Source organism: Lutjanus erythropterus, chromosome 20 (assembly GCF_056507025.1).
Source record: "Lutjanus erythropterus isolate fLutEry1 chromosome 20, fLutEry1.hap2, whole genome shotgun sequence".
NCBI classification, from domain to species: domain Eukaryota; kingdom Metazoa; phylum Chordata; class Actinopteri; order Lutjaniformes; family Lutjanidae; genus Lutjanus; species Lutjanus erythropterus.
In genome coordinates this window covers 25,100,637-25,114,291 of record NC_139336.1, presented here as the reverse complement: position 1 = coordinate 25,114,291, position 13,655 = coordinate 25,100,637, and the positions used below count along the sequence as shown (strand labels likewise).

The following is a 13,655-nucleotide window of genomic DNA, read 5'->3' as shown; positions in this document are numbered from 1 at the left end:
CCTCCGTCAACTAGTCAAGCTGCAGTTTCCATTAATGTCTGTCCAGGCTCATATAATATTAATAGTGACAACTTTTTTGCTATAATTAGGATATGAATTATTGAGATATGCCAAAAATGTGTTTTGAGAGGTCACAGTGATCTTTGACCAGGAAATACTAATCAGTTTATCCTTGAGTTCAAGTGGACTTTTTCGCCAAATTTAAAGAAATTCTCCTCAAGTTGTTTCTGAGATACCAGGCCCTGTCTTACACCCGGCTCTCAGGGGTGACGAAAGTGGCGTTGCTATCTTACATAAGCACAGTTGTCATTTTCCCCACGTTTGCAAGCCAGCAAATTAACTTGCACCTGTCTGTGTTTTGTATCTTGTGCACGCCTCATTGTAGTCAAAACCGCTTGTGTCCCAAACCTGCTAAAATCTGGTGGAAGTGCAATGTCTGTGGTGCAACAGGTCCATCTGCACAATATAGCAAATGGCATGTGTATGTTAGTCCCACTTATAACAAATACAAAGTTATTATTAGAATTATAAAGCCTAATACATCTCAGTAGACCTGCACAGTGCACATGGGACGGGATCAAAGCTGTCAGATCATCTTTAACAGATCAGTCAGCCTGACAGCTGGAGCAACTTTAGTGTTTGTGTTTCTGTGTTTATTGGGATCCAGAAAAACAAGGATGAAACAATTTCCATGTTGCGCCCAAAACACACCCAATTATCAAGACATTTGTGCGCAGCTGGTAAAGTGTATCCTGCCCTGTACCCGTGGCAAAAGACGACAAAGATGGATTTGGACACGTGTGGAAAAAATTAAAACCCCTGCACCTTGTGCTTTGAACCATGCACCTTGTCACTGTAAAACAGGGCCCATTAAGAATGTGATCTAGGTAAGGTCACAATGACCTTGGCCTTTGACCACCAAAATCTAATCAGTTTCTTCTCGACTTCAAGTTGTTTTTATGAGTGAGATTTTTATCATTTCAATTTGTTAATTTTATGGTCTGCAGAGTGAGAGCTTCTGCTCAGCGACACACAGTACACATCCACTGAGCCAGAAGACGAGTGAGAGAAAAACATCCATTAGAGCCAGACTATTTTCACATCTCACACAGTGAATTAAGGATTTATTGCAACCAAACCAGACTTTTTGGGACAGCGGAAAAACAAACCAAGATGGTTTTGGTGAGTTTTGTTTTATTTCTGTCTGTCGAGCTTGGTAAAAGATAGAAACTGGAATTCAGAAAGTGTACGGTTGCATTTTTCTGTTTAATATAGATAATAAGTGTAAGAACGTGTCCTTTCTGGACATAAGGAACATACAATGCAAGCATAACATAGCAAAGTCAGTGCTCACGCATATCTGTCAGCTGGGACTCGGTCGGAGGTGTGGAGAGGAAACACATCTGTAGGAATATATTGTCAATCAGTGTCTGATAGGCTGATTGATCGTCTAATCCTAGGTGAGTTGAGTATTTTTTTGAGAAAGAAAAGTCCAAAATTAAACATAAACATAAATATTTTCTGGTTTCTTTAGTCCTGTCTGACAGTAAACTGAATATCTTTGGGTTTTGGACAAAACAGGACATTTAAGGACATCATCTTGTGCTCTAGGAAACACTGATCAACATTTTTCACCACTTTCTGACCTTTTCTGGACCCCGAATGCAGTAATTCACATCAAATATTCACTTATTTTCGAACAGCCCTGGTCATCCTGAAAAGTTATTGTAAATGCAGGAACTGAGTTTTAGGCCTGAGACTGTAGGGGTTAGTAAACCACAAATAATTCATGGGTTTGCTCGGGCACATCGTGATCCCGTGTTTCTTCTTGCTTTGCTCAGTCACCTATAGCGAAACTTTTTTTTTCATTTTGGCAGCAAAGTCTGCTCTCTGTTCAAAATATTCGGCCGACCCTGATCTATGATCAAAGTCAGTGAATTTTCAAAACATGACAGAAATGAGCTCAGTGCCAGATGGACCACATGCCCGCACTACTACGAGCACTCTGCTGACTGCTGCAAATTGACTTACACCTTCTACGAGCATTCATAAGAGCAATTTCCTCAAACACTTTTGGCAGTTAAAAGACTGAACAGCTGATCATCAGTGACTAACTGTATGTGAAACGTTTATCAGTCCATTGTAAACAAGTAGCCGAGCAGCTGAGAGGTTCCTCATGCTCTTAGAAATAAAGGAGCTAACTAGAACCATAAAGGGATCTTTGGCTTGTCCCCATAGGGGAACCCTTTTTTGGTTCCTGGTAGATCCTTGTGTAAAGGTTCCATTTAGAATGCTTTCAGCAAATTCCACCAAGAACTCAATCCAAAGGGTTACACCTTATCTGTGAAAGGTTTAACCCAGACCACCCTTTGAGAGGTTCTACAGAGAACACTCCCACCACCACCAATGGTGTAATAGTTCCACCCAGAACCCAGAAAGTTCTGGAGAGAACCCCCTTCCACCTTCTAATGGTGCTAACAAGGACCCAGTTGGTAGGGGTTCTACTATGAACCCTTTTATATTCCAAGGTTTCCATCTAGAATTAACCCAGACGGTTCTACAGAAAACCCTTTTATGTTCCAAGGATTTTATCTAGAACCCATCTGCGGGGTTCTAGCAAGAACCTATTTATATTCCAAGGTTTTCATCTAGAATGAACCCAGACAGTTCTACAGAAAACCCTTTTATATTTCAAGGGTTATATCTAGAACCAAGCCAGAGGGTTCTACAGAGAACCCTCTTATGTTCCAAGGATTTTATCTAGAACCCATCTGCAGGGCTCTACCAAGAACCCGTTTATATTCCAATGATTTTATCTAGTCTTGAGACAGGGGGGTTTGAGAGCCCACCCAGGAGGTTCTAGGGAGAACCTTTTTATACTCCAAGGATTTTATCAAGAACACACCCAGCAGATTCTGTAGAGAACCCTTTTATATTCCAAGAGTTTTAGTTAGAACCTATCCAGGGGGTTCTATCAAGAAGAATTTTATATCATGGTAGAAAGAACCCTTGACAAAAGAGTTCTTCAATGTTTTCAACAATCTTGGAGGAAGTCCTTCTTCCAAAAAATGTTTTTGGATGAAAAAATGTGCTTCAGAAGCAAACGGTTGTAGGTAGAACCTGACCCTTCAGGAAGAACCCTTTTGGAACCCTTACTTTTTAAGAGTGTATGAATATTATGTTTCCATGCCGCAGACGTACGCATACAGCTACAAGCAAGGCAATAAAACCTCCCCGCCTACTGGTTTCAAGGGAGCAGAATGTGAATAGAGGGAACATCAGAGTGAAGAGTGGATGCTACCTTATATAAGCCATTCACCTCCTCCTTTTCATCAATCCCCTCCGCTCGCATCCCAGCGCTTCCATATATTTCTCCTTCATCTGATTTTGAAATGATCTCTGCACCAGGTGGGAACACAAAGCCACTTAACGGGTTAACATATTTGCCAGCTATGAATGCAGATGCCGTCAGTCGGGAGAGATGTTTGTGTTTCTGCTCATGTTTATTTATGCCTTTGCATGCCTTTAGCAAAACACGAAATCACGTATATTCCCATTTTCGAAACAAGATTATTTTTTCTGCATATGTTACATCGGATTGTTGCAAATCACACTGCCAGATGGCCAGGTGGATTGATGTTTTTTATGTGAAAGACTTGCACAGATTTTTGACATGTTTGCATGTGTGACAGAGAGAGAGGCAGAAAGAGACAGAGAGAGAGTGAGGGGATGATATAGAGTATGTAGTGAAGTGCATCTGTGCATGTACCTGAGAAGTGTAATGAGATCTGTGGAGAACTTCTCCAGAGAGGAAGACTTAATGACAGTCTCTGTCCCCCAAGCTCCAGTGAGTTTCAGAAAGGGAACCAAAGAGCTTTTTTAGCCAGGGCCCTTGGTGCTAAGGGGAAACTCATTACTAGTGCGCAGACACCAGAGAGAGGCATGGGAGTATTGGAAGGGACAGAGAGGCACGCAAGCTGTCGCAGCACTGATGCCGGATCCTCTGATGGAGCAAGAACCTGTGCCTGTGCCCTGTAATAAGATTACTCACAGGAGCAGAACTAATGATGCATCCAAGAGCTCCTTAAGTCAAATATTTACAGCTTTAATTTACACTTAAGTGGTTAACAAAGTGTAAAAAAACAGGTGGGAAAACTGTGACATGTTTCATGATCAGTATGAATTATGATGTTTTTGATGCAGCCCACTGTAGCTGCCTGCCTAGCAGCAAAGTTAGCAGCAAAAGAACCAGATATTTCCCCCAGGATTTAAGCTGGGCATACAGTGTACGATTTTAAAAATGTTGCTGTTAAATTCCAGGTCTGAGAAAATCGTCCGCTCAGTGGTAGAGCCGGGTCGTCCACCAAAATGGAAGATCGGTGGTTCGATCCCTGGCTCCATTGAGCCCGCATGTCGGGGTAACCTTGGGCAAGATACCGAAGCCTTAATTGCCCCCGAAGGCATAGCCATTGGTGTGTGAATGAGTTAGATTCTGAGGAGTAGAGTCACCTTGCATGGCAGCATCTGTCACTGGTGTATGAATATGTGTGTGAATGGGTGATTGTGACATGCAGTGTAAAGCACTTTGAGTAGCTGGAAGACTGGAAAAGCGCAATATAAATGCGAGTCCAAGTCCATTTAAGGTCCAGCCACGACCTGAATGCTCACACTGTACACTGTGAAATAGAAAATAAAATATCCCATCGGCCCCTGATGACCGCTGAACCGCTCCAGTAAAGCCGTGTGATGAATAGCCAAACAATGAGCTGCAACTAACTGAAAAGTTCAGTAAAGTTAACGGAAGTTGATTTGAGTGATAATTCTCTTTAAATTCATCATTATGAGCGACCACAGTTTTATTACAAAAATATCAGTTATAGCCACTTCAACAAATAGGACAAGTCTAAAGATTTAAAAGCATGTAATTTAAAAGTCTGCCATGAATTAAAGTCCATCTTCTGATTCAAGTCTCGGCAAGTCAACACTTAATTCCCCTACTACTTACAATTGGATACCATCTAATCATGCCGCAGGAGAGAACCAGGAAGAACCAACATCATGTTACTGAGCTCCAGTTGGGAAAAAATATGATACCAAAGATAAACTCACTCTCATACAACAACTATGCACTGATCAACAAACAATGCTGAAGCTTCAAAAATACAAAGAGCAGAGTGAGTGTTTATGAACTTGCAGGTGGCTAGGAAGACATGGACAGTATGGCTTGAGAGAACTGGAGGTAAGCTAGCCATCCATATTTTCTGTCCACATGATGCGTCTGTCGCCATGGCAATTTCAAACACAATTTTACCACTTTTTGCGCACCAGCAGCGAGAAAAATCACACTCAACTTGTACATTGTATGTTGACCTTTAGAGAAAACCAAAAACAGAACTGAGATTAGAGTGAATATTTAACTTAAACACGACTCTGTTGGATGTCTAAAATAGGAAAATTTTGCTAACAAGTGCACCAAATCAACGTAACTAGGTAACACTTGATGCATAACAGTAAAGTAGTATACTGGCTACTACTTGGGTGAAATATCTGTAAACCAAAAAAACAAAGAGTGAAGTTTATGCCTGGGTTCCATTATTTTCTCCTTTCACTGGCTGTTGAAATACCTGGTTAATAAAATGTGGTTATTTCCTGTCTGGTGGATTGTCTGATCTCCATCAGACTGCTGGATATGGGACATTATATAGATGCTCAGGGCTGCAAAAGGCCTCCTCTGAATTTGGACTGCAATTTTACGCAACATTTGGAGAAGCCGTTGAAATCACACAGTCCTTGTGAGATCAGTATGGAGAGCTGGGCAGCTTCCAAACACTACAATTGGGCCATCATCATTAAAGATAAAACCTAGATAAAACAATTTGTGATTTTAGAGGGGTTTTACTTGTAGGAGATATACTTTACGAACAACAGTTTATTTATCCATCTGTCCTGTACTTCTGTGCATGCAGTATGGGTTGCCAGATACCACTGATGAGCACAGGTTTTGATTCTGGCCTTTGGACAGGCAACTGTGACTATAAGACTTCAGGAAGCTGCACACAGTAACTGAGGCTATTGTTTGTCAAAAAAGTATCATCTGCCCTCTCCTTATCTGAATTAGAGCCATCGCTGCTGCATAAAAACATTTCCTTTGGTTTTGATACTGAATATTTTTGAAGGAAATTTATCTTTTTTTAATGGTTAATTTAAAAAAAAAAGTGTTTTTTGCCTATTTTTTTGCAGTTGTAAACACAACACTGACATATCAGGGTTTTATCTAAGACTTACTGTTTTTACAGAGAACCCCGCTAAATTCCAAGGATTTTATCTAGCATACACTCAGAGGGTTCTACAGAGAACCTTTTCAGGGTTTTATCTAGCACACAGGGTTCTGCAAAGACCCTTTTTATATTGCCAGGGTTTTATCTAGAACTCACCCAAGGGGTTCTGGATAACTGTACAATGAACCCTTGACAAGAGTTCTTCAAGGATTTTAGCAGTACTTGAAGAACTCATTCTTCCAAAAAGGATTCTTAGGATGAAAAAGAGCTCTTAATGGAACCCTTAGTCTTACAAAGAACATTTGACAAGCCCTTTCATCGAAAAAGGATTCTTCAGAAGCAAATGGTTCTGGGTAGAACCTCAGATTTTCAGGGAGAACCCCTCTCAAATCTTTATTTCTAAGAGTGTAGTACTACACTCTGTCTCTCTCCCATCACCTTGTGGTCCAGTTGAAGTAAACACCTCTTGTCTTACCCACCATCACTAAAACCAATTTCAACAAGACTGACCTGTCCTTTGTCAAACTCTGTTTTCCATCACCACAGACAACAGGACGAGTATATTGACTCCTGCCCAAACTGCCAACAATCGTAGCGTTATTCTAGACAACCAACTGCTGTCTGAGTCCATCATTATAACTGCAACACGATCCTACAGGTTTACAACATCCATCAAGTCAGACCCTTCCTCGCTGAGGAGTCTTGCCGGTTCTCTGCTGTGATGCTTTAATCATCTCCCATCTGAACTAGTGCAACTCCCTTCCCCAGCAAAGTGCAACTCACTCAGAATGCTGTAACCTACTGTACTTTTTCTTCAGCTTCTTTTAAAATTTAACAAATCACTGCTTTTCTTTTCAGCGGCAGCAACCAGCAGCCAGCTGCCCATTGTTATCAAGACTGTAAGAGTGTGATCCCAGAAGTATGTGCAGGCTCTACAGGACTGTTTTGAGCTAATGGACTGGAACACACCCTGTGGAGCACACGGAGAGGACAATGCACAGCTCCCCGCCTGTGAAACATGTCAATTTCCATGTGGACTCTTCAATTCCATTAAACTGTTTTCTTGTGGTTCATTTTAAACAAACCCTGGAAAACAAAGAAAATTAAATCCCTTCTTAGGGAGAAGGAGGGCTTCCAGTGCTGGCTACAGGGACGAAGTTAAGTTGGTCTGTGGGTGCCGAGGAGGAGAATTAAAGATAGAAACACAGGGGCAGAATTGAAGACAAATTGCAACAAAACAGTGTGAAGGAGGTGCTGAGTGGGATGAGAAGGATTACTGGCTACAAGACGCCAGGCCAAGTGGGGGAAGAGAACAAAAATAGTGTGAATGAGTTAAGCTTGTTTTTTTAGCAGGTTCAGTGTGGAGACCAGGCCAGCTGCACCCACTCCCCCAGGTTGACGGATCTGATGGGATCTCACACACAACAATGTGACTGATTACACTCCTGCTTCCCCACTGACCGTCACACCAGAGTTCACCTCTTCAGCCCCAGCGTGGATCCTCCAGTCACGACCACCTCCGGATTGACCGCTTTACCGTGAAGCACGGGAAGGAAAAAGGCCTGCGGGAGCCTTGGCAGAGAGCAAATTGGGGCAAGGAGAACCAAGCGGAAGTGTAACGTGAGATGAAAGAGCCGGCAGAAAATTTCCAGCAGAGACAGTGTCTGTGGCACAGTCCTGCAAAAAAAGTTCAGGGTCAATATCAGCAGCAAATTGGACTGGTCTGAGAACACAGAGGATCATAAGAGACGAGAGTAAGGTGTTCTAACTCAGTTTGCCTTTTTGGTGTGCTGGAGAGGAAGGCGATATGAACATCTTGAAGGAAAAGGCAAGTTTTTCGCCGGGGTGGAGACAGTACCACAGGAGAGACTCACATCCTTTTGAGTCTGTTTTAAAAAAGTTCTCACATGCCCACATATACACCAAAAGAATTACAAGCTCTGTTTCCATCCAAATGTGTCCCACATTTTAACCTAATTTTGACTGAATCATCAGAAAGACCATTTGACGTGGGTCTCGGTCTGCTCTCTAGGATTTTATGAAAGCAGATATGTGATTTTAGCATGATTTCAAAAGCTGAAAGCCACTAATAAATCCACAGGCCGATCGTTCAGTCTGTTCAGGAAGTGATCATAGAATTGATCCATACAGGCCAGATATAAATTTATGCAAATAATTTCAGAGCATATATGCAAGTCAATGTGGTACTTTCTGTGCTGTATTCATTAAAGGGTCATTTCACCTATATGTTGCAGGGTTTTGGAGTTATTGGTCCCTGAGATGTCTGTCTGTTCCCACAGAATGAGGACTGTTTTTCTACCATAAAACAAATTGGAAGTGCATTATCAATACAGTTGGGTACTGAAACACCAGATACAATACAAGCCAACTGGTACTTGGAATTCTTTAACAAAAATGTAATTGAAGTCGTAAAAAATAAGTCCAAACTTCTACTCGTCTACTTCAACACTGTTATTTAAAAAATTGCTCATGTTAACCAAGACAGTGAAAAAACCCACTTATCTCCAACTTATCCAATTAACGAGCAAATTAATCAAATGTAAACGAAGTTTTTGATGCCTCATTTAAGTTTCATCGTTCACGGAGGGTTCAGCTTCTTCTGACTTGGCTTTCAAACATGGTACACCCTTCAGCTTTGAGGTACATTCTGTGTTGGACCAGGTGTTTCCTCAGATTAGACGTGTTGCCCTCGCCAGCTTTGCATATTGCATTACAAATATTGTATATAGTGTAAAATACAGGTAGACAAAAGACAACTCAATCAGTGCTTTAGACTCAGTCTCCACATGGAGATGCTTATCAACTGTCTACATCACAAATAAGCTATTACAAGCAACACACACACACAACTTAATATAATCAAACAAAAATAGCAGACTGCCGGCTGCGAGTAATGTAAACATCATCAGCTCTGTGTGACAGGAACTGTGCCGCAGCTTGATTGTGATTGCCCCTATCTTTATCACAATATCCAGCCTCTGATTGCTGCAGTATTTTAAGAGGTGTTGTTGTCCTAAAGACTACACCTACCTGCAAGACTGAAATATTAGCAGGATTTGTTTGGCCACAACACAAGCCACTGGTGAAAAAAAAATCAGGAGCACGCATTCATTTAAAATGATTCTGAGTTTGTAGTCATCTGTATGTTTTTGTGTACATATGTGGCGGGAGGTGTGTGAATGTGACCTGAGTGAGAGAACAAATGTGCTTCCACATGTAGGTGTGGGTGGTTACAGTATGCATTATACAGTACCTGAGTCGGAGAAACTACTCTGACGTTTACAACTGCAACTGTTAACAGCAAAGTGTTGTTGTAGGTCAGAGACTCATGGATAAAAAATATGCACAAAATATTTAATTCAAACTTAACTTTGCCATTAAATGAGAAAATCACTGAAGCACGTGGGCTGTAGCTATCCGTGCTATACTGTACACAAACAGTGTATGTTTCTGCAGAGCTCTATACAGCCTGAGGAGCACACATACAGTACACACACTGTATTCTCCTTTAGGAATACGTCCTAAGAAGGAGCCTAACACTTCCTCATGATGAGAATAGAACTGTTACTTCACACTTTTCTGTACCTACACATTGAAACCTGCACTGTATATACACACACACACATACTGAGATAAAACCTGGATATTTATACACATACTGCACTGATTTTTCATTAGTTTCGGTCATGCATTTCTCTATGATGATTTTGACATTCTTGGCCATGTAAAAAATCATGTATTGCTTTATTTTCTGTGCTAAATTGTTTTTATGCTCCTCATACATATATGTATGTACAGTTTCATCTGCCAATAAAGAATATAAAATAACATAATATTTGAACCACAAACCATAAAGTAAGAACTGCATATCAAAAGGCAAGTGTGGATTATTATACATGAGGATGTTTGAGGTACTTATTGATAGTCAGTATATTACCAGTAGATGTCGCTCGGCGTGCAAGCAGTTCGGAGAAGCAGAGAGGAGAACGAGCATGGACACTAAACTGTGTGTGCTGCTGTGGATGGATAAACAACAAAATGTATTTTAGCCACTTAATAAAAAGATCCACTTAAATAATCATTATCACTTTAAGTGTACACTATATTTAGAATATTTTGACCACTTTACTTTGCTGTCAGACAGACATTTCTGAATGAAAACAGCCATTATGTGAGCCAATTTTCTCTCTCTCCAATCCAACCAAACTCCATGGGCGAAATCAGCAATTTTAACTCAAAAAACACAAAACTTACTGGTCCACAGCTACCTTGATCTGTTGGTTCGTTCGTGTTATCGCCTTACTTTAGTGCTTTAAAAGGATAGTTCAGATTCATGGAAATCGCGCAATAACCCAAACAAAACAATAGTTTGAGGACGCAGTACCCCAGCGACTCTTGTGTTCTACGAGGATTTCATCTATGGAGTCTGGTTGATTTGGAGAGAGAGATTATTTGGCTTATGTCACACTGACAGCAAGATAAAAGGGTTAAATTATTATAAACACAACATACGCTTAAAGTGATATCAATTTTTTTAGCTGGACTCTGTTTTTTTAAAGTGGCTAAAATACCTTTTGTTGCTGACCCTGTCTGCAGCAGTACATTGCTTGCTCTGTGCTGGTGCCCCTTTCGGCTCTCCAAACTGGGGGTGTGCTGGCAGGCACAAAATAAATAAATAAATAATGGAAAAAGTGTAATATGTCAGCTTGTCAGTTTTCCGTCTGTCAAGTCACCAAGGTGGCAGGCTTCAACGTCAGTCATGATTCACTTCAGTCAAGCTTTATACTGAACTACCCAACAAATCTGGTGAAAAACATTTAAAATTTATAATCGCCACAAAAATACGGATGCTATTTGTGTCCCTTCAGATATCATTATACATCCATATCTGAATAATGCATTCATGTTTCATCATTCTCTTTGCTCCTTCAATGCCCCAGTTTTCCTCAGAGATCGATGTTTCATTTCATCCACCGGCTGTCTGTGGCTGCCTGTATCAAATCTGAAGCCCTGGTGTTGGCATATCAGGCTGCAAATGGACCACTGCCCTTTACTGTACCTCCAGGCCATGGACCCACTCTACACTCCACCTAGTGCCCTGCATGCAGTCGCTATATTCCACTTAGCTCTCTTTTCTCTGCTACGACCTGGTCACCTCCCTCCTCTGCTTCCTGGAGCCTGACAGTAGTGTGACCTCCCTGCTACAGTCAGAACATCAGACTCAGACTACATGCTTCATCTGTTGGAGATGTACCTCATATTTTATTATAGAAGCTTTCCTATAGTGGTCTGAGGTGATCTGTCTTATAATTATCTGTTTTCAGCTACACTAGCATCAGTGTGTTGAGACAACTATCTGATGGATTGCCATGAAATTTGGTGCCGGCATTAATGATTCTCAGAAGATGAGACCTACAGGGTTTGGTGATCCCTTGACTTAATAGCACCAAAAGCAGGTTGACCTTCTCTGCCATCAGCAGGTCAAATTCTTCCCTTATCAAGTGTAGCATAGTGGAGGGATTGGTGAATCTTCATGATCCCCAGAGGATGAAGGGCAAAGAAGGTTAACATTAATGGTTTTGTGTGACATACCTCAACTATACTATTGGATATATTGACATGAAATTTAGTACACACTTTCATGACCCCTTTAGGATGAACTGTAATAACTTTGGTGATCCCTTAATTTTTCTTTGAAGGTAGAAAAGAGCTGTAATCAGAAAGTAGATCGAGACGAATGCATGCTTCAGTTGGGGGATAAAAGTGTAATCTGAACAAACACTGTAGTTGTAACACAAGAAATATAGTGAGCAGACGGCCGCCATTTTGGGTCTGGTTTCCAACAAAGACTCTTGAAACTCAGATAAAAGTGTCAAACTAGGTAGTGTTGCCTATTTCTCACCTAAAATGTTTTCAGAAACATATTTTCATGTACCGTTTAGCTGTAATCTGAGAAGTTTACTTACTTGGCCACCATGATAAAAAATGGATGCAGGAAGACACAGAGGGACTTGGATGCACAAACATGTGAAAAACAAGAGCTAACATCAATAATTTACTGTCAAAAAATATGATTAACATGACTAAATTTAATTGACAGAAATTATATTTCAATTAATAAATTTTTGATGGAAGCTCCGACCAGTAAATGTGATGCTGAGAAGATGTATTGCTTGAATATACTTCTGTTTAACAGACTTAATCATTCATTTAGCAGGAAGTACACTGATTGAGTATGTATTCGGCAGCACGTTACTCTGTGATTTGTTTTAATGTGTTGTCCTTATTTGCCACTATTCCATGATCATGGGATTTGTCAGTTCAGTCTAAGTTTGACTGTTGTTTCCCCGATTTTTTTTTTTGCACTTTTGCTGACTTTGGTGTCATTTTATCATCACAGACATTTCAAGTCAATCCGTTTGAGACCATCTGCTAAAAGTATAAAATGGAAAAATGGAAATGTAATGCTGCTGCTCTGTACCTGCCAGATCTACATGACAGCCAGCACATGGGAGAGCTGGCTCATCACTACATTCATATCCCGACATTCTGCTGGGACCCTGACAGCACAGTCAGTGTGGGTGAGCTGTATTCACTACATGGGTGTCCTGGATAGTGTGTCCTCTGTGGACGCTATATATATTGTAACAAGGAACAAGTCAGGCAACAGGGAGATGCAGAGAAAAACAAACATCCCGACAACCATTCTTATTCACACATGCAGGTGAACGCTTTGGTATTTTCCAGAGAGACTCAAGTTCAACAGTAAAAAAAAAAAAAAAACACACGTGCGCAGACTCACAAACTGACAGCACCATGCCTGTATCCTTGTACCTGACAATGAAGCTGTGCCGCGGTGTGTGGCCGGGGTCATGGTCAAGCACTGGTTGGGGTGAGAGGTCGGCAGACAGCGTGATTCCAGAGCCTTGGAGGAGCAGGGTGACGTGGCTGGGGAGCAGCTCGGCGGTCTCGGAGGTGAAGGTGATGGAGAGGAGCTGGCCGTAGCTGTGGACTTGGTGACCCAGGAATTTCTCTAGTGGATGAGGAGGTTGGATGGGAGAGGTGAGTGGAGTCAGCTTTATCACTGAGGTCTCAGCCAACTCTGCCATCAGTGTGTTAAACAGAAAATGACTGGAATTGTGTGCACTGTAAAAAACATTATACAGGAATTCTGTTGAGTCAACTAATCCTCTCATTAATGTAAATATACAAATTTTATTTAAGTTTGGCTTAAGTTAAAGTTCAATCAACTCACTCAACTCAAGTTAGCGAAAGAAACATGAGCAGCATATTAGCAGGCTTCCCAGTGGTGTTTTACAGCTTTTTACAGTGTACAGTGGGGCTGTGTTGTGGTGG

The 13,655-nt window shown here is 41.2% G+C and overlaps 1 protein-coding gene across 1 annotated transcript in view; it reads right to left on the bottom strand.

The window, feature by feature from the left end:
- Positions 1-13,655, bottom strand: part of lamc3 (laminin, gamma 3) — a 158,332-nt gene that overhangs the window by 57,550 nt on the left and 87,127 nt on the right. The window contains exon 10 of the mRNA XM_084745504.1: positions 13,134-13,332. Coding sequence (XP_084601630.1) covers positions 13,134-13,332 — 199 coding nt within the window. The remainder of the gene's footprint in view (positions 1-13,133; positions 13,333-13,655) is intronic.